The sequence below is a fragment of the Arachis hypogaea genome, chromosome 9 (assembly GCF_003086295.3).
Source record: "Arachis hypogaea cultivar Tifrunner chromosome 9, arahy.Tifrunner.gnm2.J5K5, whole genome shotgun sequence".
Lineage (NCBI taxonomy): Eukaryota > Viridiplantae > Streptophyta > Magnoliopsida > Fabales > Fabaceae > Arachis > Arachis hypogaea.
The window spans coordinates 72,559,665-72,586,030 of NC_092044.1; the positions used below are offsets into that span (position 1 = coordinate 72,559,665).

Consider the following 26,366-nt stretch of genomic DNA (forward strand, 5'->3'; position numbering starts at 1 on the left):
GTTAAGTATTTCAGGCTTCATAGGGCAGGAATAGCTTAGAGAATGGAGAGGAAGCTTGCAAAAATAGAAGGAACACAAGAAATTGAGGAGATGACCAGCGAGAAGCGACGCAGATGCATGGCTCATGCATCCGCGCGAATTGGAGAAAATCACAGCGGCGTGAACGCGTGCCTGACGCGAGCGCGTGGATTGAAATCTGCACGAGTGACGCGAACGCGTGGACGACGCGCACGCGTGGCAAGGAAAAACGCTGGATGATGCGAACACGTGGACGACGCGGTCGCGTGACATGCGCGATCTGCAGAATTTATAGAAATCACTGGCGTGGATTCTGGGCCGCGTTTTAACCCAGTTTTCGGCCTAGAAATGCAGATTAGATCCAGGGAACATGCAGAGACTAAGGACGAATCTCATTCCGCATAATTTTAGTTTTTAGATCTGATTTTACTCCTCCTCTAGGTTTTCTCTCTACACATTCATAGTTCTTAGAATTTTGTTTTATTGCTTTTTGGATTGGGATATTGAGAAGAGTTATTACCTCCGCCAAGACTTCATCATTCTAGTTTGTTTTCTTACTTTTCGCTTACTCTTTCATATCCTTAATTTGTCCAGAGTTACAATTGAATTATTTTTTAATTTATTAATACAAGAACCATTTTTATTTTTAATTGATCTTTTTATTATTGTTTATCATGTCTTTCTTTATTTTCCTTTTTAATTTTGTGAAGTTTACATTCATGATAATGGAGTAGTTCTCTAACTTGATTGGGAGTTGATTAAAAGGAGAACCTTGAGTTGGAACACTCAAGAGCTAAATTGTAATTGGGTTTATTGTTGGCTGGCTCTCTAGTCACTAACACTAATCCTTCCCAAGGGAGAGGATTAGAACTTGTGAATAGAAGTAGACTTCCAACTTACTTGACTTTCCTTTACTCAGTAAATGATAACTAAGTAGAAACAACCTTCAATTATCAATTGATCTTGAGAGAAATCCAACAAGGATAGAACTTCCGATTAATCTTCTCCCGATCAAGGTTTTTATTTGAATTACATAAATTCTCTGATTTAAATTCCTGTTTATCAAACTCAAACATTTTGGAAAACCTCTGATTAATAAAATAGCACATCTTTCTGCAACTCGTTGGGAGACGACTTGGGACTCATACTCCCAGTATTTTTATTTCTAAAATTTGTGACAACCCTTTTCTAAATTGACAAGTGGATTTTTACTGGTTAAGAACTATACTTGCAACTAATATCTTACATTAATTTCTTAATCTACCAATTTCCGCTACATCACTGAGCACCTTCACTCTTTCGCTCCGGAGGCAACTGTTTTGGACCTGATCTCTGGGTCCTTCCTCGAAATGGTCCCCAAACCCGGTTATCCTGGGTTGGGCCACCCTCACGGCCCAAAGCAAATCAATAACCACCAATATCCTAACCCAACATTCAAATTTAAATTCCTCCCTTATCTTAGCTGAACAACATAAGATAAGATAACTACCTCAACCTATATAAAGAGGAGCCAGAGGTCCTCTCAGGTACGTTATACATTCTCAACTCTCACCTATCTCTTGGATCCATTATGACTTGAGCATTGGAGTGTCTTCGCAAGTACTACCCCGCCACTCCAAGAGGCCAACCTGTCGCCATCAATAAAAGCCAATCCTCAACCCGTACGAGTGACATCCCGTACAGATAGTATGCAAATTCATGAAGGGACTGGAGTGTGTTAAAAAAAATAAACAAACAAACAAGCAAAAAACAAAACCTCTTAAAATTACAAAAGGAAACAACATTTGCTCAAGTGGCTAACGATGAATTCAAGGAATGTGCATTGGAAACTCCTCTTAAATTTGGTAAGATTCTTATGTTTGGTGAGGATGAGAAGCTATGATACTGTTGTTTCACTTTTTACAAGAATTGGTTTTCAAGAATCAATTAATCTATCTTCTGCATTGATAGATAGTTATAAATCTATTCTAGTGCTATCATTGATTCACCGGGAAGGTTAGAGCATGTGGGATAGGTCACACTACCGGTGGTGGCGAAGGTGTGTGGTGGCAAATTCAACATGGCAACCTCGGTAGGAGCTTGTGGTTGAGGCATAGCCTCCTGTTTCCTTATTATTACTTCACAGTCAAGCTTCTTTAATTGTAATTCTACAATGTCTCTTGAATCAACCAACCTGCACAAAATTTCGTTATTTTCGTCCAACCATGTTTTAAAGCTAATAGTTACTCAAGTACCAAACTTAAAATACGCTTTATAAATTTAATTTTACTTGACAAGGCTAGCAACATGAGTTATAAAATTAGAGATTGATTTTTCAGTTGCCAAAACTCCTTCACTTGATCTTGTCTTGGCATCATTATCTACACTCCTTGCTACCTCTGCAATGGTTTTGTTATCAACCGTAGCATTTGAGGAACTATCGATCGTAGTAATTTTGGAGACAAAACTGGAGCCCAAAAGCTTGTTCAAGAGGTGATATATTGCCTCCGAAAGCGCATTTTCAATTGAGGGCCAATGAAAGATACTAACATCATCAGGTTCGACCTTAACTCTGGGCAATACGATCCGACTAGGTGGTGGTACCTACAATTGAAGATGGAACTAAATTAACTATAATCTGCCACCAATTGAAGATGGAGTTAAATTGACTATAATCTATATTATAATATTCATTCCTTTTCAATTTGTTTGTCAAAAAATAACGCAACACCCCCATTAAATATAATTGGTGGCAGTAATATATGAGAGATTATACCTTGGTGAACAATGGTAACTTGGTTTTATGAGAAAGGTGGAAAGAGAGCATACAGGAAGATGATGAAGAGCATTTGTAAGTGTAATTGGGGGAAATAATAGCTGAAGGAGTGGTTGATGCCGCTGAAGCAAAAGAAGAGGCCATTATTGGCTTATTGCAATTGATAATACAGCAAAGTTTTCTTCTTCCGTTTCGGATGTTTTAGGTTTTAAGGGTAATGCATAATATGTTGGTTCTTCGATAAGACCAATAAGAATTTATTGTAATGAAACGATCACGGGGAACCAACATTGTAAATTGTAATATCATTATTGACAGCTAAAAGTACTTGAGAATCACTGTTTATTTTATTTTTTTTTATCAATTATTATCAAACATAAAATACTACATCCAAACCTTGTTATTTAAATTTATCTAAATTGTTTTTCCTCTCAATTACTAATATATGAAGAAGTAATTACCTTTTTAATATTTTAAGACATACAATTCATTTTCTTTTTACTTCTTTGAAGTATTAAGATTTAAGAAGAATGCCTAGGGGGGAGATTTAGAATAATGCTTCATCCATCATCACACTCTAAGAACAAATAAACAAAACCAAAAGCTCAAATATCGATATGCACTTTGGTCAATACTAAAAGGAGTTCTCGAATACCATAAGAAGGAAATAGTGATGCAACACGGTACACTGCCGTTCCTCCCCCTCCTCTCCCCCCCCCCCCCCCCCCCCTTCCTTTCCCCTTTTTTTGTAAGCCATGGTGTAGTACATAAGCTGATAATAGCACCCACGCTTTAAGATGAAAGTTCATTCATGCTTGCTAAAGATTACTACGATTTACCTTTCTTTAAAACCTAAAATAGTAGAAGACATCCTATATAAGGTCTAAAACTTGAAAAGAATTGGTGACACCTATAAATACAACAAATAAAGCTAAAACCATCTGACTTGTGCCTTTGTCAAACGGGAATCGTATTGGAAGTATCACACAAAAAGCTAAAGGAGAACTAGTATTCTGCAACTAAACTGGCCTAATCACTATACATCTAGCTATACATCCCAAAAAAACAACAGAGAGCAATACAGAGGAGAATTACTAGTTAGTGACATCAGTGAATTCAAAGAAAGGATGTTTGCCTATATACAAAAAGAAATCCTTAGCTATTCTCAAAATAGCTGTTATAGTCAAAATGTCAACCACCCACATTTGCTTCTCTAAAAATATGCTGAATCTCCATTCTTTTGCAGTTGAGTTACTAGGTATGTTTTTTCTTATTATCACCTGCAAGGTCAATATTCGTTAAAGGATCCTATAGAAACTCTACTGAAAACTCTAAAAGTTATTAAAATATATCAACAAAAAGGGGTTAAAACTGCCGTGCAATCGTTGTTTGTTAAAGGAACCAGTAGAAACTCTCCTGCAAAATTTACAGTTAATAATATAACAACAAAAGAAATTAAATATCTGTTAAATAGTTAACTACCACCAGCCTATTGTAAAGTATACTTTCAGGTTTCAGCCATCATGTGGCCAATTCGAAAATACTAATAAAAGTACAAGTCTCTAAAACCTCATTTATGCCAAACATGTCATTACATTTAGGATTTAGAGCTTTAATATAATTTTCCTTCTCATTTTTGATAATTAGATAAAATCTCATGCATTCCCTACACTTATATGCTTACCATCTATATTTCATGCCCCATAGAAAAGAAAACAATGTTAAAGGACAGGAGTATCATCCTCAAGCTGAGTTTAATATCCCAAACCAATCATATCCTATTGAAAAAGGACCTTCTAGATTACAAGAATAACGCTGCACTAATTCAGGAACAACATAGCGTGATTATTGGGATGATAGGATTAGAATTTCACCAGGTTTCAGGATGTCACTAGTAGGTGGAAAACAACTTCTTGAAGAATGCACAGTCCTGCTCCTTGATTCCGATTTTGAACAACCCTGATCTATCAGTGCAACCAAAAAATTTAGTTAAGAAAAAGATCTGCAGAAAGAATTGATGTCAATAGTCAAGTGCTTGAGACAATGAAAATTACCTAGACCAAGCTTAACTAGAACTTCTTTCTTCACCTGGTCAAAAATGAAACCATAAATTCAACATAGCTACGAACGAGGTCCTAGGCATACTCAATCAAGATAGAGTTGGCTTTTATTAAAAAAATCAAAATCAAATTCAAAGGGGCATGACAATAATTTAAGAATGATGCACAAAATCAACACTTATGTGCTATGTTGCTGTTCAAATAAGAACCATTCTAGTATTTTGCAGTTGTTTGGATAAGCTTCTTGAAAAGCTTTTAAAACACATATTTTGAGCATGTTTTAATTTTTCTAAGCATTTGCAAAAGCAATAAACATCACTAAAATAAATATAGGTATTAGAGTTTTTTTTGTTGTTGTTTGTTTAGTCTTTTTGCCTTTCTTTTTCCCCTCTAAAACCATATTTACAAATTTATAAAGTCATGTTGATGCATAAACAACTCTTATTAAAAATCTTTTTATCAAGATTTTCTTGAAATCAGATGATGTTTACCAAAGTTATTTTCCAGCAAAATCCTTACACAAGACCATTCTAATGACTAACAGAAAAGGATGAAATATGATCTGGTTTGATATATTAACCCTAACACAAGCAATCAGAGCTTAATTATGCAATGTTAACTTTTTTTGATTATGAGAACAAGGGTTTGGAAAAAGTTACTCTTAAAATGCTTTGGACTAATCTTATTAGAAGATTCCGTCTGGTGAAAACTGTACATAAATTAAAAATATCTAATCTTCGAGTTAAAGACAACATAAGAATTCCTTTTCCTGACTGCAAATATGATCAAGAGATGGCAAATCCAATTTGCCAGATTTGGTTGACAATTCTAATAACCACAATAGGTGGCTTTTGGTTCATCTGAATCATGTTCATAAAAATAATCTACAAACAATTCAAAACTTATCACTGCCACACTGTATTTAGCCACTATAGGTCATCAACTCCAAAATTGATCACTGGGGTTAAGTTCATGAAAACCCACAATAGATGCAAGGTTTTATCCTTCAGGGAACAATCCTACTTAACACACCTAGGATGGGTTCATAACTGTACAGGTGTCATTCGATGTTAAAATTTCAAACATGATGAATCCACTATAGGCTAATATTCAATAACAAGTCTAATGTCAGCATTTATCATTGACAGCTGTATCCATTTATTAGTCCTTGAATATTTTCCCTTTTCTCAGAATCCAATCTATAAATCTTTTGATTATTCGCATCATAAAAATTAGCAGTACTCACAAGAATTTGGAATCTCCACTCTCACAAACCTGCAAACAGTTATCAACATAGTTTGATATCTCATGCACTTTATCCTTCAGTAAATCTTTTGAGGCAGAAGGAAATCTTCGTTTCAAAGACTTCAACACTTTACTTAAGCTCCTAGGATAAGTCTGAATGGCAGCCACCTGAAAAAAAATATCACTATATGCTGATATATTTGAATGCAGCTCCACAGATTAGCTTCAAATTCAAAAGAGCAACACAAAAAGGGATGGGCTATCGTAACAAACCAATTATGGGAAACATAAGATGATTGTGACTAAAGCCTCTGAAAATAACACTAACCCAAATCCTAAATTCCTAATTATCATTATAAAGAAATGTTGATCTTAAGCCTTCTCAAACCATGCAGCTTCCCAAGGATACTGGTACAATTAAAAAATGCACAACTTACAATGAGAGGAAGATTCGATTCCGGAATAGCATCATCATCACATACTGGAGCGACACTGCCTCCGCTGGAGTGTTTTTGGTCCTCATCTTGAAAATGATTCACAGATATATCTATGGCAGAAATTACATGAGAACTCAAGTATTGCAACCAAATCTGCTCTGACTTAATAGTACCATTATCTTGAACCGATCTCATCTCATGCACAAAATTTGTTATAATCAAAGGCTTATTTTTTCCAAGAGCAATCTTTATCAAATTATTTAGATTCTTCTGTTGTTGAAGCAAAGCACAGAACTCATCCCTCTCTACATCATCCTTGCCTTTTGGTAAGTTCTCACCTCCATCAATGTCAACATTTGTTTCCATTTTATCCACATGTGCACCCTACATATAATAAATAGTTTTCTAAAAAAACAGTTCAGGTACTCAAGGTATGATTGCCCTTGGAATTGGCAAGTAAATATGCATAAATGCAACACACCAAAAATAACTCATACTTTTTTTTTTGTGAGGAAGTCACTTACGTACTTCCAATGACTGAAATGAGAAAATCCAAATAGCAAATGCAACAATATAAGCACCAATACTGTACCTCATCTTCTGAGAGATATCCATCAGGAACAAAATACCCACCACAAATTTCATAATCAGATGTTGAACATTCCTCTTCATCTTGGTCATAACCTGACAGGCTTTCACCAGGATCCACCTAGAAAAGAAAGAATCAGCAAATAAGATCCATCATACATTTATTTAAATTGAATACAAGGATTTTAAGTACCTCTTTCCATTCCTCGTCGCTGTCGACATCATAATCCAAGCTGGAATCCTTCCTAAAAGGATGGCGTGGTCCAACAACTTGACTGGAAATAAAGTGCGTATAAGCAATTTCAAAATCAATAAAAGCAATAAAGGAATCTCGGCTCCAATTTCTTTAGATGTAGCAATATATATAGCAACAAACATGTGATGGACAACATTAATAACACCACTCATCAGATAACACTTCTTTATAGCAAAGTAAGTATATTCCATAGAAAAAAGATACCATAGAAATGTAAAGAAAGATAAGAGGTAAGGAAAAAAAGAAGAAAAAAAGAATACTCATTTGTAGAAAGGCCTGAATATGTTTCTATTCCAAGTTACTTACAGGAAAGGTTCTAATAGAGGAACTGACATCCACGAAGGAAGTAGAAGAACGTCACCTTTTCTTGTCCCAAATACCATAAAAGGCAGGTCTTGGACTATGATCAAACTGAAATAACTGTTTCCCATGCTGGTTCATCTTCACATCAAGAAGAGAACGTTCTGCATGCTCCTCCAATATCAAGTCACCATAATGAGCCACTCTTACAGTAGCTCGAAGCTTAAGCTCCTTATAAAGTTCAAACTTAGGTTTCAATCGTATACCCCACCTTTGACTCCTCTTTGATCGAACCGATTTACTCAAATCATGCCACCTCGAAATCTGTGCCCTGCAAATCCATACAATGGAAGGCTTAGAATTGATTCAGCGAAGAGGTAAAGATGATTTTACTAGTTATGATGTTGTTTGATTTCTAGCTCTCAAAATTAATTCTATCCCACAAAATTGATTTACTTTCCTTGCGTCTAAAGTAATTACCAAACATAAATTATCTTAGATAAATAAATTCTAAAAAAACTCACTTGCGAATGTCCTCACTGGAAAATTCAGGACCAGAATGAAGGGTAGCATCCATCGATAGTGTAGCTGAATCAAACGGAGTTTCGATCTTTGTATTGAGGTGTTGGTCATTTCGATCGCTAGTTTTGGTTCTATTGAGAAACTTGTGCATGATATCGGCTTGCTTTTGCAAAGAAAGTTTTTCCTTCACTTTAGATTCTTCTTTCTCTCGACGACGTCGTTGCCTTTCGGTTTCTCCTTCATTGTTCTTTCTCTTCTTCTGCTTCTTGTTTTCGCCGACGTCCGCCACGTCACCCTTCGAAACCATTTTTACAGAAACAGAAAAAGTTCACGAGGTTTTTTATGTGAAGATTTTCGATGCTTGAACCCTAGTTTCTTTGAGAAAGGTGAATGTGGAGAGGGTGAGTGGCACTGCGTCTTGGCGTGGAGTTTCGCGCCAACTGATTTTGGGTGCGGTACCTGACTAACGGTGCTGTTTTTTGTTACCGTGCCTCACTTAGGCGCCACGCGTTGCTTCGGTTGCGTATATGAGTTTTATTCAAGATGAGTGTATATTCGGATTTTTTTATTAAATAAATAAAATAAATATTTTATTTACCAAATTAAATAATTTATAGTGTTTTGACCAAAATACATTGAAAATGAGATACCTAAAGACAAATTTTCAGCAATAATTATAAAAGGATGTGCAACTCTTTGTATTTTTCACAAATATTTTACTACTTCTTTTTTATTTATTTCTTCCGAAAATAAGCTAAAATGTCTAGTAATAGTGGATATTTAGTTGTAAGTGTGTATTTGAATTGCCGAATGAGAAAGAGTGATAATGGAGTGATATTTGAGTGTGAGAACGACATTCTGTTGCAAGTAAATTCTTGATCCAAACTGAAAAGTCTGATATTGAGTAGCGTCAGTGGTAGCAAGAGAAAAAAGATTGGAAGGGTCGGGTATGGGTTGCTAGCACCGATGGAAAAATTGATTTAATTTCAAGGATTACTTTCGTTCTTCATCTCATGAATTTGATATATTGGAAAATAATTCTCATTCTACATGAATTCTTGTTGATTCTAGAAAAAGTTATCTCACTCGAATAATAACTTGAAAGTAAATTTCTCCTAAACCTCTAATTGTTTGGACTTAATGAGATACGTGACATATAATGCTCTTATATTTGGGTAATTAGGGTTTTTGTGGCCAATAATCTAGAATTGAACCTAACCCTGTAATTTATATTAAGTGACCAAGAAATTGACGGTTGATTAGGTTAGAGGAGACTAAATCATTAAAGAATTAAGGTTTAGTCAATTACAGTTTGCCATGAAATGAATGTTGCATGATTAAAATAATTGGTAAGAAATCTTAATTCGGAAAAATAAATAACTTCGAAACCTTAGCTATCTTCTCATATACTTTTCACACCAATTTTGTTGTTTGCATTCTTACTCTCTAAATTACTGTTTAATGCTTTTGAACCTCAAAACACCATTTTTTACTTGCTTGAGTATGTGGGTCATTCGACTATAGTTGCTTAGTCCATCAATTTTTGTGGGATCGATCCTCACTCACCTAAAGTATTACTATAGTGCACTTTCTGCTTAGTTTGTGGATTTTAAATTCTGCACCAGATCCTTTGAAGCACCTGGAGCAAGCACGTGCACTATGGCATGTGGCTGGCGTGCCAAAAGCCACCCAACCTCAAGCATCATACAAGACCAAGTTTGGCGTGCCCGTAGGCGTGTGTGTGGCGTGGCACGCCCTCAAGTCAATTCTCATTAACACTGGCATGCGCTATGGCGTGCCTCGGAAGTGGCACGTCGGGCAACATCTCCAGAGAGAGCAAAATCTCAACAATATTGGCGTGGCCTTGGACGTGTCTCTGGCATGGCACACTGGGCAATTTTTCCAGAAAGCACCTCCAATAGTCTTCAATCCTGGATGCCAAAAGCCACATGCCCTCACAAGACCTTATCGGCATGCCCTTGGACGTGTCTCTTGCGTGGCATGTCGGGCAACATTTTCAGGTGTCTCAAGCATTCATCAACACTAGCATGCATTGTGGTGTGACACGCCCTAGAACCAACTCCTCTCTCTAACGGGCATGCAATATGGCGTGCCTGGAAAGTGGCACGCTAGGCCAACTTCCGAGGGAGCAAAACTTAACCAAGTGGACGTGCACTATGGTGTGTGGCTGGTGTGCCAAAAGCCACACGCCTGCGAATCCTTCCAAAACTCAAATTGGGCGTGCGTTGGACGTGCACTCGGCGTGACACGTTGAGCCGTTTTTCCTGAAACACATTTTGAGCATGTGAAGGGCGTAGCATACTGGGAAAACATTATGAACTCTTCAACTTGAGTGTGCCTTCTCAAGTTGCATGCCAATCCTCCATCAAAGGCGTGCCAAAGGCATGGCTTCCAAAGTCGCACACCAACTCTTCAACTCTGGCGTGTGGTTGGGCATGTCTCTAGCGTGGCATGCTGGACAAAAATCACAGAGAAGAAACAAAGCTTTAATATTTTGGGCGTGCCAGCAAAGTGACACTTGTATGGCATGCCACTCAATCTTTTCTTCATTCAACAAGCTGACCCATAATTCCTGAAGAAAAAAGATCCAAAATGCAAACACAAAGATCATGAATTAGTTAGAAATGTAATTTCAATTGTACTTTGAAGAAAATTTGAATTTGCATTTGTAAGTGGGAGTAGTATGTAACTCGCAAGGTTAGACACTTAAGGATATTTTTTACTTTTCGCTTCCTCTTTTTACTTGCACTTTTTTTACTTCTTGTTTGTAATTTTCAAAATAATGAATCACTAATTCTTTCTCGTTAAGAAAAAGAGTTCTGTTAATTTTTAATAGAATGAAATTATTAATTCTCTAATTTCAATTTATGTTTTTTGTTGTTTTTAAGAGAGATTTTTGTTTTGCATTCTAAATGATTTAAATACATTGAAAGGTGATTTAAATTTGAATTAGATTTCATACTTAACTGAAAGATTGATTCATAAGACTAAGCTTAAAAATCCTTTTTCTCAATTTTTTTGATTCTCAGTTTAACTTTTATATGTAACATTTAATCAACTAAATTATTATCTCAAAATAAAAAATTAAAGATTGTTATTTTAACAATTCTTTAGGTATACCTCTGAAAGAAAAAGAAATGAGAAACTTTAAATATTCTCTGTTGTGTTTACAGAAAAATGATTGAACATATATAAAAAATTTAACCTTTTTTTTATGGTTTAAAAGTCATCGTCATTCAAATTATTTGAGTTGAAAACATGTTTTAAGGTTCAATATCATGTAAATTCCCTTTCAAATTTATTTTTTCTAGCTTCTAACATACATTTCGGTTTAAACACCTTAATTAACTTGTCTTCTTTTTAATGAAAAAAATAAAAAGAAGGTTTAATTATTTTATTAGTACTTATAATTTTGTAAAATTTTTAATTAGGTCTTTATACTTTTTTTTTTAATTGAGTCTTTGCATTATTTTATTTTTAATTGAGTCTTTACACTTTTTTTCTTTTATTTGAGTCCCTGTATTAATTTTTTTATGTTAGGTTCCTATAAAATTAAGTTAATTACTACTAAAAGAGACCTAATTAAAAAAAAAATTTGATGTAGAGATCCAATAAAAAAAATATAAAAACCTAATTAAAAATTTTATAAAATTATAGAGACCAATAAAATAATTAAACTTAAAAAAAACAAATATATAAATAAGATCTCATTATAAGCAAATAGTATCTACTGTACTTTCTGTTGGTTTATTAACTTGAACCTCAATCCCCAACTAGGCAATTAAGCATAGAAATCATTATTTTAAATATAAGCATAATAAAGTAAACTCAAGAAAGTAGCAACCGTGAGTTAGCATTTAGACATTCAATATCACATTATTTATATTTTCATGTACTGTTGTTTAAATAAACAAACAAAACCAAAACTAAAGTGACAGATATATCTTATGGAACCAGCATATAAATGCAAAATAGTAGTGATAAAATAAGTAGGAAATGATAATATAAACAGCCACCTCTTACTCACAATGATAATGCTGTGTAATACTCATAATTTTTGAAAAAATTTATTATAAGTCAATTTTAATTTATTTAATTATTAACAACTTTAATTTTAAAAATTATTTTATTAAAAGTAATTAAATTAAGTTTGGATAAACTGAATTTGAATTAAATTAGAATTTTTATCTAATATTAAAATTATTTGATAATTTTCTATATTTAAATTATAAAGTTTAACGGTTGTAAAATAATAAGAATTTTATATGATTTGATTTAAATAATTAAGATTTTGGAATTTGATACTTTAATTGTTATAAATAAAGAAAATTAATTATATCATTTCTAATTCTTGAATTAGAGTATTTATTTAAAAATAATTTATAAACTGATGAACAAATAGTATCTTTAAATATAATTATTGTTCGATTAAAATTGGTTTTTAATTACTGTATTACCCCTATTATTATTATTATAAAAAATACTTAAACTACCCCTAACTCTAACCCTAACACAAGACACACACAGTTACCTTACCAAATCTTAGCCACCCCCCATACCAAACAAAAGAAAGGAAGAAAGGAAGAATGGAGAGCACTCATACACACACAGTAGAGAGCCCCTGCAAGGGAGGGTGCCGCTGCCACCGTTCGTCCCGTCCTGCTGTGTTGTCGCCACTGTTCTGTCGAGCTGCTGCCACCATTGCACAAAATAGAGGGAGAGAGAGACGGAGAAGAGTGTCGCGCAAGAGAGGAGAAGAAGCTACCGGTTGCCGTCGTCGTTGAGCCCTCGATCGTCACTATCGTCGTTGAGCCTTCGATCGTCGCCGTCGAAGGAGCTTCTTCCAGTTGTCGTCGTCATTGCCATTTGAGTTGCTGTTGTCGAAAAATCTTGAGGAGAGAGAGACAACGCGACGGGAGAGAGGGGGAAGCCACCTGCGACGCTGCTGGAGCTCCTGTCACTGTCAGCTCTGACACCTTGGTCGCCGCTCTCCCTGCTGCTGTAGCAGTTGTTGCCCGTCGTGTATAGCTACCGAGAAAGTTGTTGTGGCTGCAAGAACCACACTAGAGTTGTCGCTACTTGGTTCAGTCGTTCCCTTGCCGCCAGCATTGATGATGACTTGAGATGCATCTCTGTTTCCGAAAAATGATGCAGTGATTGGCGAGAGTTATCGTTGGAGCTATTGCCATTCTATTCCTTTGTTACTTTCTAAATACAGTAAGTAATTTCTTTTTGGAACCCTTGAGATATAAGTTTCTGTTTCCTTATGCTGAGGTTTTGCGATGTTATTGCGATAGGGTTGAGTGTCGGTAATTGCGTGTTGCGTTTGAAGTTACGATTGTTGTTGTAGAAGCGATATGGAGTTGTGGTTATAGCTGCATCTATTGCAGGCTGGAAGAAAAACGAGTTTGATGAGTTTTAGAGTTTCCAAATTTTGACAATCGAGGTAGGGACACTTTTCTTAAACTCATTTTATTGTCAAAAATTATTATAAATTGATATTGATGCAAAAAATATATTTTTGGTGATTATATGAATCTTATGTATTAAATTGAGTTAATTTGGATGAATGAAATTGTTTGCTTGATTGAATTATTAATTTCTTGGGTTGGCATGCAATTGTAGGAAAAAACTAATTTGAAAAGTTGATTCAATTGAATATTTTGAAAAGTGATTTTCTTGGTTTTAGAGTTGAATTGGTATTGAAAATGAATCGACTTTGAAAATAATTTATTGAAAAAGAATTGACATTGAAAATGGTTGAAATTGGAAGCAGTTTGATATTTGAACATGATTTGATATCGAAATCGGTTTAAAATTGGGAATGATTTGATATTTGAGAATGGTTTGGTTTGAAACCGTTTGAGAAGGCTGAGAATTCTGAATTATTAGTTGATGCTATTGAAGTTGATTGTGATTAATGAGATTGGTTGATTAAATTATGGATTTTATTGATTTTCTTGAGTTGAGTGATGTTGTTGTGATAATGGTTTATTAGAAGTAATTTGAATGATTGAGAGATGTTTGGTTTGATTTGGTTGGGACCCTTGAAAGGTGGCAAAGTCTGAATTTTAGAGAATATGCTGTCGAAATTTTTAAAAAAATTGGGGATTTTGTTTGAAGTGATTATTTAGAAAGATTTGGATTTAAGAATTATATCATTTGATTTTGATTTATTAAGAAAAGAATTAATTAGGTTTTAAATTTAATTTATTTAAGAAAGGAATTATACTATTTTGAGTTCGATTTATTAAGAAAAGAATCATGTTTGAGTTTGATTTATTTCAGAAAGGAATTATGTTTTGAGTTCAATTTGATATGAAAAGACTTATGTTGAGTTTGATTAAAGAATTATCTTTTGAGGAGTTTTGGTGAATTTACAGTATTTGAATTTGATTGGTGAAGAAAGATAATTTTTGGGTCTCAGAAAATTATTGAACTTGAGAATGAAGTTGAAAGTGGACTTTATGCAATTACTTCAAATCTAAGAGTTATGCTTTTGAGGATTTTCAAACGGAATTGAAGGATGGATTATCAAGGTTAATTTGAAACTTTTGATTTGGTGAAAACGAGTTTTATTGAATTAATCTAAATTAAAGATGAGGTTGGGGATTCCCTCTCTTGTTGCAGTGGACAAGCTTGAGGTTGAGGATTCTCTCGCTTGTCGCACCGAAAAGTTGGATAGAAGGTCGAGGATTCTCTTCGGTTCAATTCTGCATTATTGATTCTAATTTTGGTTATGTTTGACTATGTTAGATTGAAATGAGTTTTGGATTGATATGGCGAGGACGGTAGTTTTATCCCACTTCCGGAATAAGGAGTTTTGAAAAAGATACAGGTTATTATGCCTGCTAGGTGTACAAGGCACTCACCCTACGAGAAATACAGGTTATTTTACTTACGAATGGGTACAGAGCACTTGATTTTGTGAGGTGTGCAGGGCACTGACGGGGAAAAATATCGGTAAAGATTTTCACAAAAATCATTGCATTACAAGTATAGTTCTAAACCGACAATTCAACCTCAATCAAATTTAATATGTTTGTCACTTAAGTAAACTAATAAAATTAACCGAAGTATTAAACCTCGGGTCGTCTCTCAAGGAATTACAGGGAAGTATTTTCACTATTGGTTATGGAAAAGTATCTTTTTGGATTTTTGAAATAAGGAACAAGGAAATAAAATGGCTAGAAATTAAATTAATAACTAAGAAAACTCTTAACTAGGATTGAGAATTAGAAGTCATGTCCTCGTTGTCATCATCAATTGTGATGGTAATTGTATTTCGCTTTCACTTAGTTAACCCTCTACAATGAAGGTAAGTTAAGTGAGAAAAATCAACTTAGGTTCACAACTCCTAATCAAAGACTAGAGTTAGTGAAGCCTAAGCCAATCAACTATTTTCATTCATCTTTCAACAAGAGAATTTGATAACTTTATAGTCTCAACTAATCAATCCAAGTCAAGAATATAAAAAGCTAATTTAAAATCCAACCAAGCATTTTATTAAACATTTGGAAGGCATAACATAAAAACATAGAAGAGTAACAAGGAATATTAAATTTAAACAACCAATTGCAAGCATCAATAACACAAATTAAGGAAAGCAACAATAACCATAGAAAATATAAATTGCATTAATATGGAAATTGAATCTAACATTAAACATTCATAAACTAAATTGGCAACATAAAGTAATCAACAAGGAAAATAAACAAACTAGAATGCTAGAACAAATACAAGTAGAAGAGAAACTAAATTGAAATAAGATAGAATTCAGAATTTGAAAAGAACTAAAGCTAAAAACCCTAAAACCTAGAGAGAGGAGAGAGGTCTCCATCATGTCACGTGTACCCGTCGCTCGTCTGTGGCACTGGTCATGCGTACGTGTCGCCCACGCGTATGCGTCGCTGCCAGCTTCTCAAAACATCATTTTCTTTTGTTCCTTCCACTTTTACATGCTTTCTTTCCGTCATCTAAGCCATTCTTGCCCTATAAACTCTGAAAACACTCAACAAACATATCACGGCATCGAATGGTAATAAGAGGGGATTAAAATTAGCAAATTTAAGGCCAAAGAAGTATGTTTTCAATCATAGTACAAAATTAGAAAGGAAAATATAAAACATGCGAATTATATGAATAAGTATGACAATAATGGATAAAATCTACTAAATTAAGCACAAGATAAACCCTAAAAATGGGGTTTATCAGGCACTCAACCTTGCAAGGTTCCCTCTGTATGCGAGGTGTACATGGCATCCACCTTGCGAGACTATACTATTTATATAGTGTAAGAATCGCAAATTAATTAACCACTTAATTATAAAATAAAATAATAATTTAATTACCCTAAATAGGTTAAAAAATATACATATATTAGTTTAAAAATATAAAGGTGAAATTTGGAGTTAGTAAATTTTTTTGAGGGGAAAAAGTATTTTTCTATAGAAAAATGCATAAAAATGCGTACCGATAATTTAGCCGGTAGTACAAACTTAAGTCTATCCGGTGCTGTCTGAGAATAATAAAAATAGTAGAAAAACTTAGGAAAATATTTAGATTGAAAACTGGGCACTAATTCAAAAAGATTTGGCCCAAAGTTGGGCCAAACGAACCTAAAATGCTAATGGGTTGGTGATGAACGAATAATTTATACGCTTTTTGGCATTGTTTTTAGGTAGTTTTTAGTATGATCTAGTTACTTTTAGGGATGTTTTCATTAGTTTTTATGCTAAATTCATATTTCTGGACTTTACTATGAGTTTGTGTGTTTTTCTGTGATTTCAGGTATTTACTGGCTGAAATTGAGGGACCTGAGCAAAACTCTGATAGGAGGCTGACAAAGGACTGCTGATGTTGTTAGAATCTGACCTCCCTACACTCGAAATGGATTTTCTGGAGCTACAGAACTCCAAATGGCACGCTCTTAATGGCGTTGGAAAGTAGACATCCAGAGTTTTCCAGCAATATATAATAGTCCATGCTTTATTCGAGATTTGATGACAAAAACTGGCGCTCAACGCCAGTTCCATGCTGCATTCTGGAGTCAAACGCCAGAAACACGTCACGAACCAGAGTTGAACGCCCAAAACATGTTACAACTTGGCGTTCAACTCCAAGAGAAGCCTCAGCTCATGGATAGATCAAGCTCAACCCAAACATACACCAAGTGGGCCCCGGAAGTGGATTTATACATCAATTACTTACTTCTGTAAACCCTAGTAGCTAGTCTAGTATAAATAGAACTTTTTACTAGTGTATTAGACATCTTTGGTCTCAGTTTTATTTTATTATCCATCCTAGGAGACTATTGATCATGTTTGGGGACTGGCCATTCGGCGATGCCTGAACCTCTTTCACTTATGTATTTTCAACAGTGGAGTTTCTACACACCATAGATTAAGGGTGTGGAGCTCTACTGTACATCAAGTTTTAATGCAATTACTACTATCTTCTATCCAATTCGATTTATTCCTGTTCTAAGATATTCGTTGCACTTCAACTTGATGAATGTGATGATCCGTGATACTCATTATCATTCTCACCTACGAACGCGCGTGATTGACAACCACTTCCGTTCTACCTTAGACCGGGCGCATATCTCTTGGATTCCTTAATCAGAATCTTCGTGGTATAAGCTAGAATTGATGGCGGCATTCATGGGAATCCAGAAAGTCTAACCTTGTCTATGGTATTCCGAGTAGGATTCCGGGATTGAATGACTGTGACGAGCTTCAAACTCCGGAAGGCTGGGCGTTAGTGACAGACGCAAAAGAATCATTGGATTCTATTCCAACCTGATTGAGAACCGACAGATGATTAGCCGTGCTGTGACAGAGCATTTGGACCATTTTCACTGAGAGGATGGGATGTAGCCATTGACAACGGTGATGCCCTACATACAGCTTGCCATGGAAAGGATTAAGATGGATTGGATGAAAGCAGCAGAAAAGCAGAAATTCAGAAGGAACACAGCACCTCCATGCACCTATCCGAATTTCCCACCATTGGATTACATGAGTAACTCTATCTTTACTTTCTGTTTATTTTTATTAATCATATTTAAACCAATAATCTCTTAAATTAGTTAAATCCGCCTGACTGGGATTTACAAGATGACCATAGCTTGCTTCATACCAACAATCTCTGTGGGATCGACCCCTACTCACGTAAGGTATTACTTGGACGACCCAGTACACTTGCTGGTTAGTTATGCGGAGTTATGACAAAGTGTGATTCACGTTTGAGAGCACCAAGCCTTTGGAGCCATTATTGATGATCACAATTTCGTCCACCAAGTTTTTGGCGCCGTTGCCAGGGATTGTTCGAGTATGGACAACTGACGGTTCATCTTGTTGCTCAGATTAGGTAATTTTCTTTTTATTTTCTTTTCAAAAAAGTTTTCAAAATTCTTTCAAAAAATTTTTCTTTATTTTTCGTTTTTCTAAAAGAATATTTTCGAAAAAAATAATAAAAATACAAAAAATAATAAAATCATAAAAACAAAAAATATTTTGTGTTCTTGTTTGAGTTTTGAGTCAATTTTTAAGTTTGGTGTCAATTGCATGTTTTTAAAATTTATGCATTATTTTTTCGAAAATTCCATGCATTCGTAGAGTTCTTCATGATCTTCAAGTTGTTCTTGGTAAGTCTTCTTGTTTGATCTTGATGATTTTTTGTTTTTTGTCTTTTATTGTTTTTCATGTGCATTTTTGCATTCATAGTGTCCATGCATTAAAGATTTCTAAGTTTGGTTTCTTGCATGTTTTCTTTGCATTAAAAATTTTTCAAAAATATGTTCTTGATGTTCATCATAATCTTCAAGTGTTCTTGGTGTTCATCTTGACATTCATATTTGTGTTTTTCTCTCTCATCATTAAAAATTCAAAAAAATAAAAAATATCTTTTCCTTATTTCTCTCCAAATTTTTGAAATTTTGGATTGACTTGGTCAAAAAATTTTAAAAATTAGTTGTTTCTTACAAGTCAAGTCAAAATTTCAATTTTAAAAATCTTATCTTTTTAAAACTTTTTCAAAAAATTAAATCTTTTTCATTTTTCTTATTAATTTTCGAAAATCCTTTAAAATATTTTTCAAAAATCTTTTTCTTAGTTTTATCTTTATTTTCGAAAATTATGCTAACAATTACTATGATTGATTCAAAAATTTGAAGTTATTACTATCTTGTTAAGAAACGTTCAATCTTTAATTTCTAGAATCTTATCTTGTAATTTCTTGTTAGTTAAGTAATTAATTTTAATTTTATCTTTTTATCTTATCTTTTTCAAAATTTTATCTTTTTTAAAATTTGATTTAAAAATATCTTATCTAACTTCTTATCTTCTTATCTTTTCAAAATTGATTTTAATATCTTTTTCAACTAACTATTTGACTTTTTGTTTGTTTCTTATCTTTTTCAAAATCACCTAACTACTTCTCTTTCTCTAATTTTCGAAAATATCTCATCCTTTTTCAAAAATTCTTTTTAATTAATTAATTGTTTTAAATTTTAATTTTAATTATATCTTATCTTTAATTTTCAAAAATCACTAACTACTTTTTCAAAATTATTTTCGAAATTCTCTATCTCTCCTCTTCTTCTATTTATTTATTTATTTACTAACATTTCTCTTCACCTCTCCTCATCTCAAATCACTACCTCTATCCTTACCCATTCTTCTTCACTCTTCTTCCCTTTCTTCTTCTACTAATAATAAGGATCCTCTTTACTGTGACATAGAGGATTCCTCTTCCTTTTCTTTTTCTCTTCTCTTTCATATGAGCAGGAATAAGGAAAAAGGCATCTTTGTTAAAGCTGATCCAGAACCTGAAAGGACTTTGAAGAGGAAACTAAGAGAAGCTAAATTACAACAATCCAGAGACAACCTTTCTGAAATTTTCGAACAAGAGAAGGAGATGGCAGCCGAACCTAACAACAATAATGCAAGGAGAATGCTAGGTGATTTCACTAAACCAACGTCCAAATTTGATGGAAGAAGCATCTCCATTCCTGCCATTGGAGCAAACAATTTTGAGCTGAAACCTCAATTAGTTGCTTTAATGCAGTAGAACTGCAAGTTTCATGGACTTCCATCTGAAGATCCTTATCAGTTTTTAACTGAGTTCTTGCAGATTTGTGAGACTGTTAAGATGAATGAAGTAGATCCTGAAGTCTACAGGCTCATGCTTTTCCCTTTTGCTGTAAGAGACAGAGCTAGGACATGGTTGGACTCACAACCTAAAGATAGCCTGGACTCTTGGGATAAGCTAGTCACGGCCTTCTTGGATAAATTCTTTCCTCCTCAAAAGCTGAGCAAGCTTAGAATGGATGTTCAGACCTTCAAGCAAAAAGATGGTGAATCCCTCTATGAAGCTTGGGAAAGATACAAGCAGATGACTAAAAAGTGTCCTTTTGACATGTTTTCAGAATGGACCATATTAGATATATTCTATTATGGTCTATTTGAGTTTTCCAAGATGTCATTGGACCATTCTGTAGGTGGATCCATTCACCTAAAGAAAACGCCTGCAGAAGCTCAAGAACTTATTGACATGGTTGCAAATAACCAATTCATGTACACTTCTGAGAGGAATTTCGTGAATAGTGGGACGCCTCAGAGGAAGGGAGTTCTTGAAATTGATGCTCTGAATGCCATATTGGCTCAGAACAAAGTGTTGACTCAGCAAGTCAACATGATCTCACAAAGTCTGAATGGATGGCAAAATGTATCCAACAGTACTAAAGAGGCAGCTTCTAAAGAAGCTTATGATCCTGAGAACCCTGCAATGGCAGAGGTTAATTACATGAGTGAACCTTATGGGAACACCTATAATTCATCATGGAGAAATCATCCAAATTTCTCATGGAAGGATCAACAAAAGCCTCAACAAGGCTTTAATAATGGTGGAAGAAACAGGCTAAGCAATAACAAGCCTTTTCCATTATCTTCTCAGCAACAAACAGAGAATTCTGAACAGAGCTCCTCTAACTTGTCAAACATAGTCTCTGATCTGTCTAAGGCCACTTTAAGTTTCATGAGTGAAACAAGATCCTCCATTAGAAATTTGGAGGCACAAGTGGGCCAGCTGAGTAAGAAAATCATTGAAACTCCTCCCAGTATTCTCCCAAGCAATACAGAAGAGAATCCAAAAGGAGAGTGCAAAGCCATTGATGTAATCAGTATGGCCGAACGCACAAGGGAGGAGAAGGACAAAAATCCTAGTGAGGAAGACCTCCTGGGACGTCTCTCAAACAAGAAGGAGTTTCCTATTGAGGACCTAAAGGAATCTGAGGCTCATATAGAGACTATAGAGATTCCATTAAATCTCCTTCTGCCATTCATGAGCTCTGAAGTTTATTCTTCCTCTGAAGAGGATGAAGATGTGACTGGAGAGCAAGTTGCTCAATATCTAGTAACCATCATGAAGCTGAATGCCAAGTTATTTGGTAATGAGACTTGGGAAGGTGAACAACCCTTGCTCATTAGTGAACTTGATACATGGGTTCAGCAAATTCTACCTCAAAAGAAACAAGATCCTGGGAAATTCTTAATACCCTGTACCATAGGCACCATGACCTTTGAAAAAGCTCTGTGTGACCTAGGGTCAGGCATAAATCTTATGCCACTCTCTGTAATGGAGAAACTAGGGATCATTGAGGTACAGCCTGCCTTTTTCTCATTGCAATTGGCAGACAAGTCAATAAGATAAGCTTATGAATTAGTAGAGGACGTGTTAGTAAAGGTTGAAGGCCTTTACATCCCTGCTGATTTCATAATCTTAGACACTAGGAAGGAAGAAGATGAATGCATCATCCTTGGAAGACCCTTCCTAGCCACAGCAGAAGCTGTGATTGATGTTAATAGAGGAGAATTAGTCCTTCAATTGAATGGGGACTACCTTGTGTTTAAAGCTCAAGGACCTCCCTCCACAACCATGGAGAGGAAGCATGAAAAGCTTCTCTCAGTACAGAGTCAAATAAAGCCCCCACAATCAAACTCTAAGTTTGGTGTTGGGAGGCCACAACCAAACTCTAAGTTTGGTGTTGAACCCCCATATCCAAACTCTAAGTTTGGTGTTGGGAGTCCACAACATTGACCTGATCACCTTTGTGGCTCCAAGAGAGCCCACTGTTAAGCTAGTGACACTAAAAGAGCGCTTGTTGGGAGGCAATAATTTTTATTTATCTAATGTTATTTTATTTTCATTGTTCTTTTATGTTTTATTAGGTTCATGATCATGTGGAGTCACAAAAAAATATTAAAATTAAAAACAGAATCAAAAACAGCAGAAGAAAAATCACACCCTGGAGAAAGGACTTACTGGCGTTTAAACGCCAGTAAGGTGCATCTGGCTGGCGTTCAACGCTAGAACAGAGCATGGATCTGGCGCTGAACGCCAGAAACAAGCAACATCCTGGCGTTTGGATGCCAGGAATGTGCCTTGAGGAAAGCTGGCACTGAACGCCAGTAACAAGCATGGAATTGGCGTTCAACGCCAGGAACATGCTACACATGGGCGTTGAACGCCCAGAACGTGCACCACTTCGGCGTCTAAATGCCAGAATGGTATGCTAAGGCATTTTACATGCCTAATTGGTGCAGGGATGTAAATCCTTGACACCTCAGGATTTGTGGACCCCACAGGATCACCTCAGGATCTGTGGACCTCACAGGATCCCCACCTACCTCACCCTCTCTCTCCATTCATGGTCATCCCTTCTGTTTTCCATTCACCACACACATCCCTCCATCACCTCCATATTTTCTTCTTCTTCTTCTATTCTTTCTTCTTTGCTCGAGGGCGAGCAACATTCTAAGTTTGGTGTGGTAAAAGCATAGCTTTTTTTTTTTGTTTTTCCATAACCATTAATGGCACCTAAGGCCAGAGAAAAAAAAAGAGAGAAAAAGGGAAGACAATTGCTTTCACCTCCGAGTCATGGCTGATGGAAAGATTCATCTCAAGGATCCATAGCTCAGTAGAAGAGCATTTGGTTGCACATCAAGAGAGCAAGAGAAATTCTCTCTTTAAAAAATCCATGAGATACCTCAGGGGATAGATTGCCCTCCACACAATTATTGGGAGCAACTAAGTATAAGAGCACCAAAATCATTAGGGATCATGCAACAAAGGCAAGGAAGAGACATAGAGGAGCTCAAAAAGCACCATTGGTTCTTCAAGAAGAAAGCGCCACCATCACTAAGGTGTTCTCATTCCTTGTTCTTATTTCTCTGTTTTTCGATTTTTATGTCATATGTTCATCTATGTTTTGTGTCTCTACTTCATGATCATTAGTAGTTAGTAACTATGTCTTAAAGTTATGAATAATTCCATGAATCCTTCACCTCTCTTAAATGAAAAATGTTTTTAATTCAAAAGAACAAGAAGTACATAAATTTCGAAAATTGTCCTTAAATTTAGTTTAATTATATTGATGCAGTGACAATACTTTTTGTTATTCTGAATGAATGCTTAAACAATGCATATTTTTTATTTTGTTGTTTATGAATGTTAAAATTGTTGGTTCTTGAAAGAATGATGAACAAAGAGAAATGTTATTGATAATTTGAAAAATCATGAAATTGATTCTTGAAGCAAGAAAAAGCAGTGAAAAAGCAAAAGCTTGCGAAAAAAAAAATTAGCAAAAAAAATAGAAAGAAAAAGGAAAAGTAAGCAGAAAAAGCCAATAGCCCTTAAAACCAAAAGGCAAGGGTAAAAAGGATCCAAGGCTTTGAGCATCAATGGATAGGAGGGCCCAAGGAAATAAAATCCAGGCCTAAGCGGCTAAATCAAGCTGTCCATGACCATGTGCTTGTGGCATGCAGGTCCAAGTGAAAAGCTTGAGACTGAGTGGTTAAAGTCGTGATCCAAAGCAAAAAGAGTGTGCTTAAGAGCTCTGGACACCTCTAACTGGGGACTCTAGCAAAGCTGAGTCACAATCTGAAAAGGTTCACCCAGTCATGTGTCTGTGGCATTTATGTATCCGGTGGTAATACTGGAAAACAAAGTGCTTAGGGCAACGGCCAAGACTCATAATAGTAGCTGTGTTCAAGAATCAACAAACTTAACTAGGAGAATCAATAACACTATCTGAAATTCTAAGTTCCTATAGATGCCAATCATTCTAAACTTCAAAGGAGAAAGTGAGATGCCAAAACTGTTCAGAAGCAAAAAGCTAAAAGTCCCGCTCATCTAATTAGAATTAATATTCATTGATATTATGGGATTTATAGTATATTCTCTTCTTTTTATCCTAATTGATTTTCATTTGCTTGGGGACAAGCAACAATTTAAGTTTGGTGTTGTGATGAGCGGATAATTTATACGATTTTTGGCATTGTTTTTAGGTAGTTTTTAGTATGATCTAGTTAGTTTTAGGGATGTTTTCATTAGTTTTTATGCTAAATTCACATTTCTGGACTTTACTATGAGTTTGTGTGTTTTTCTGTGATTTCAGGTATTTTCTGGCTGAAATTGAGGGACCTGAGCAAAACTCTGATAGGAGGCTGACAAAGGACTGCTGATGCTGTTGGAATCTGACCTCCCTGCACTCGAAATGGATTTTCTGGAGCTAAAAAACTTCAAATGGTGCTCTCTCAACGGCGTTGGAAAGTAGACATCCAGAGTTTTCCAGCAATATATAATAGTCCATGCTTTATTCGAGATTTGATGACAAAAACTGGCGCTCAACGCCAGTTCCATGCTGCATTCTGGAGTCAAACGCCAGAAACACATCACGAACCAGAGTTGAACGCCCAAAACACGTTACAACTTGGCGTTCAACTCCAAGAGAAGCCTCAGCTCGTGGATAGATTAAGCTCAGCCCAATTATACACGAAGTGGGCCCCGGAAGTGGATTTATGAATCAATTACTTACTTCTGTAAACCCTAGTAGCTAGTCTAGTATAAATAGAACTTTTTACTAGTGTATTAGACATCTTTGGTCTCAGTTTTATTTTATTATCCATCCTAGGAGACTATTGATCATGTTTGGGGGCTGGCGATTCGGCCATGCCTGAACCTCTTTCACTTATGTATTTTCAACGGTGGAGTTTCTACACACCAAAGATTAAGGGTGTGGAGCTCTACTGTACATCAAGTTTTAATGCAATTACTACTATCTTCTATCCAATTCGATTTATTCATGTTCTAAGATATTCGTTGCACTTTAACTTGATGAATGTGATAATCCATGATACTCATTATCATTCTCACCTACGAACGCGCGTGATTGACAACCACTTCCATTCTACCTTAGACCGGGCGCATATCTCTTGGATTCCTTAATCAGAATCTTCGTGGTATAAGCTAGAATTGATGGTGGCATTCATGGGAATCCGGAAAGTCTAACCTTGTCTGTGGTATTCCGAGTAGGATTCCGGGATTGAATGACTGTGACGAGCTTCAAATTCCCGAAGGCTAGGCGTTAGTGACAGACGCAAAAGAATCACTGGATTCTATTCCAACCTGATTGAGAACTGATAGATGATTAGCCATGCTGTGACAGAGCATTTGGACCATTTTCACTGAGAGGATGGAATGTAGCCATTGACAACGGTGATGCCCTACATACAGCTTGCCATGGAAAGGATTAAGAAGGATTGGATGAAAGCAGCAGGAAAGCAGAAATTCAGAAGGAACACAGCACCTCCATGCACCTATCCGAATTTCCCACCATTGGATTACATGAGTAACTCTATCTTTACTTTCTGTTTATTTTTATTAATCATATTTAAACCAATAATCTCTTAAATTAGTTAAATCTGCCTAACTGGGATTTACAAGATGACCATAGCTTGCTTCATACCAACAATCTCTGTGGGATCGACCCTTACTCACGTAAGGTATTACTTGGACGACCCAGTACACTTGCTGGTTAGTTGTGCGGAGTTGTGACAAAGTGTGATTCACGTTTGAGAGTACCAAGCCTTTGGAGCCATTATTGATGATCACAATTTCGTCCACCAGTTTGACCAGATGATGAGCGGATAATTTATACGCTTTTTGGCATTGTTTTTAGGTAGTTTTTAGTAGGATCTAGCTACTTTTAGGGATGTTTTTATTAGTTTTTATGCAAAATTCACATTTCTGGACTTTACTATGAGTTTGTTTATTTTTCCATGATTTCAGGTATTTTTTGGCTGAAATTGAGGGACCTGAGC

General features: G+C 35.5%; 1 protein-coding gene and 1 non-coding gene across 10 annotated transcripts; both read right to left on the minus strand.

Moving 5' to 3' along the window:
• Positions 1–2,254: 2,254 nt before the first annotated feature.
• On the minus strand, positions 2,255–8,675 carry LOC112711040 (chromatin assembly factor 1 subunit FAS1). Of its 9 annotated transcripts, none has more exons than XM_025763576.3 (9): positions 8,184–8,675; positions 7,721–7,990; positions 7,297–7,378; positions 7,108–7,224; positions 6,516–6,899; positions 6,109–6,246; positions 4,828–4,861; positions 4,648–4,737; positions 2,255–2,601 (listed from the first exon to the last, which is right to left on the minus strand). In XM_025763576.3, exons 1-9 carry the CDS (start codon positions 8,486–8,488, stop codon positions 2,588–2,590), a joined length of 1,434 nt encoding a protein of 477 aa, XP_025619361.1. In that variant the 5' UTR covers positions 8,489–8,675; the 3' UTR covers positions 2,255–2,587. The 9 variants fall into 9 exon arrangements, with proteins under 9 accessions (XP_025619361.1, XP_072059113.1, XP_072059111.1 ...); XM_072203012.1 differs by having other exon boundaries at positions 2,471–2,601; positions 4,648–4,732; XM_072203010.1 differs by lacking the exon at positions 2,255–2,601 and adding an exon at positions 3,586–4,053 and having other exon boundaries at positions 4,648–4,732.
• Positions 8,676–20,520: 11,845 nt separating this feature from the next.
• Positions 20,521–20,624, minus strand: LOC112714242 (small nucleolar RNA R71). The gene has a single exon (XR_003159196.1). It is a non-coding gene; the product is annotated as a small nucleolar RNA R71 (small nucleolar RNA).
• Positions 20,625–26,366: the final 5,742 nt, after the last annotated feature.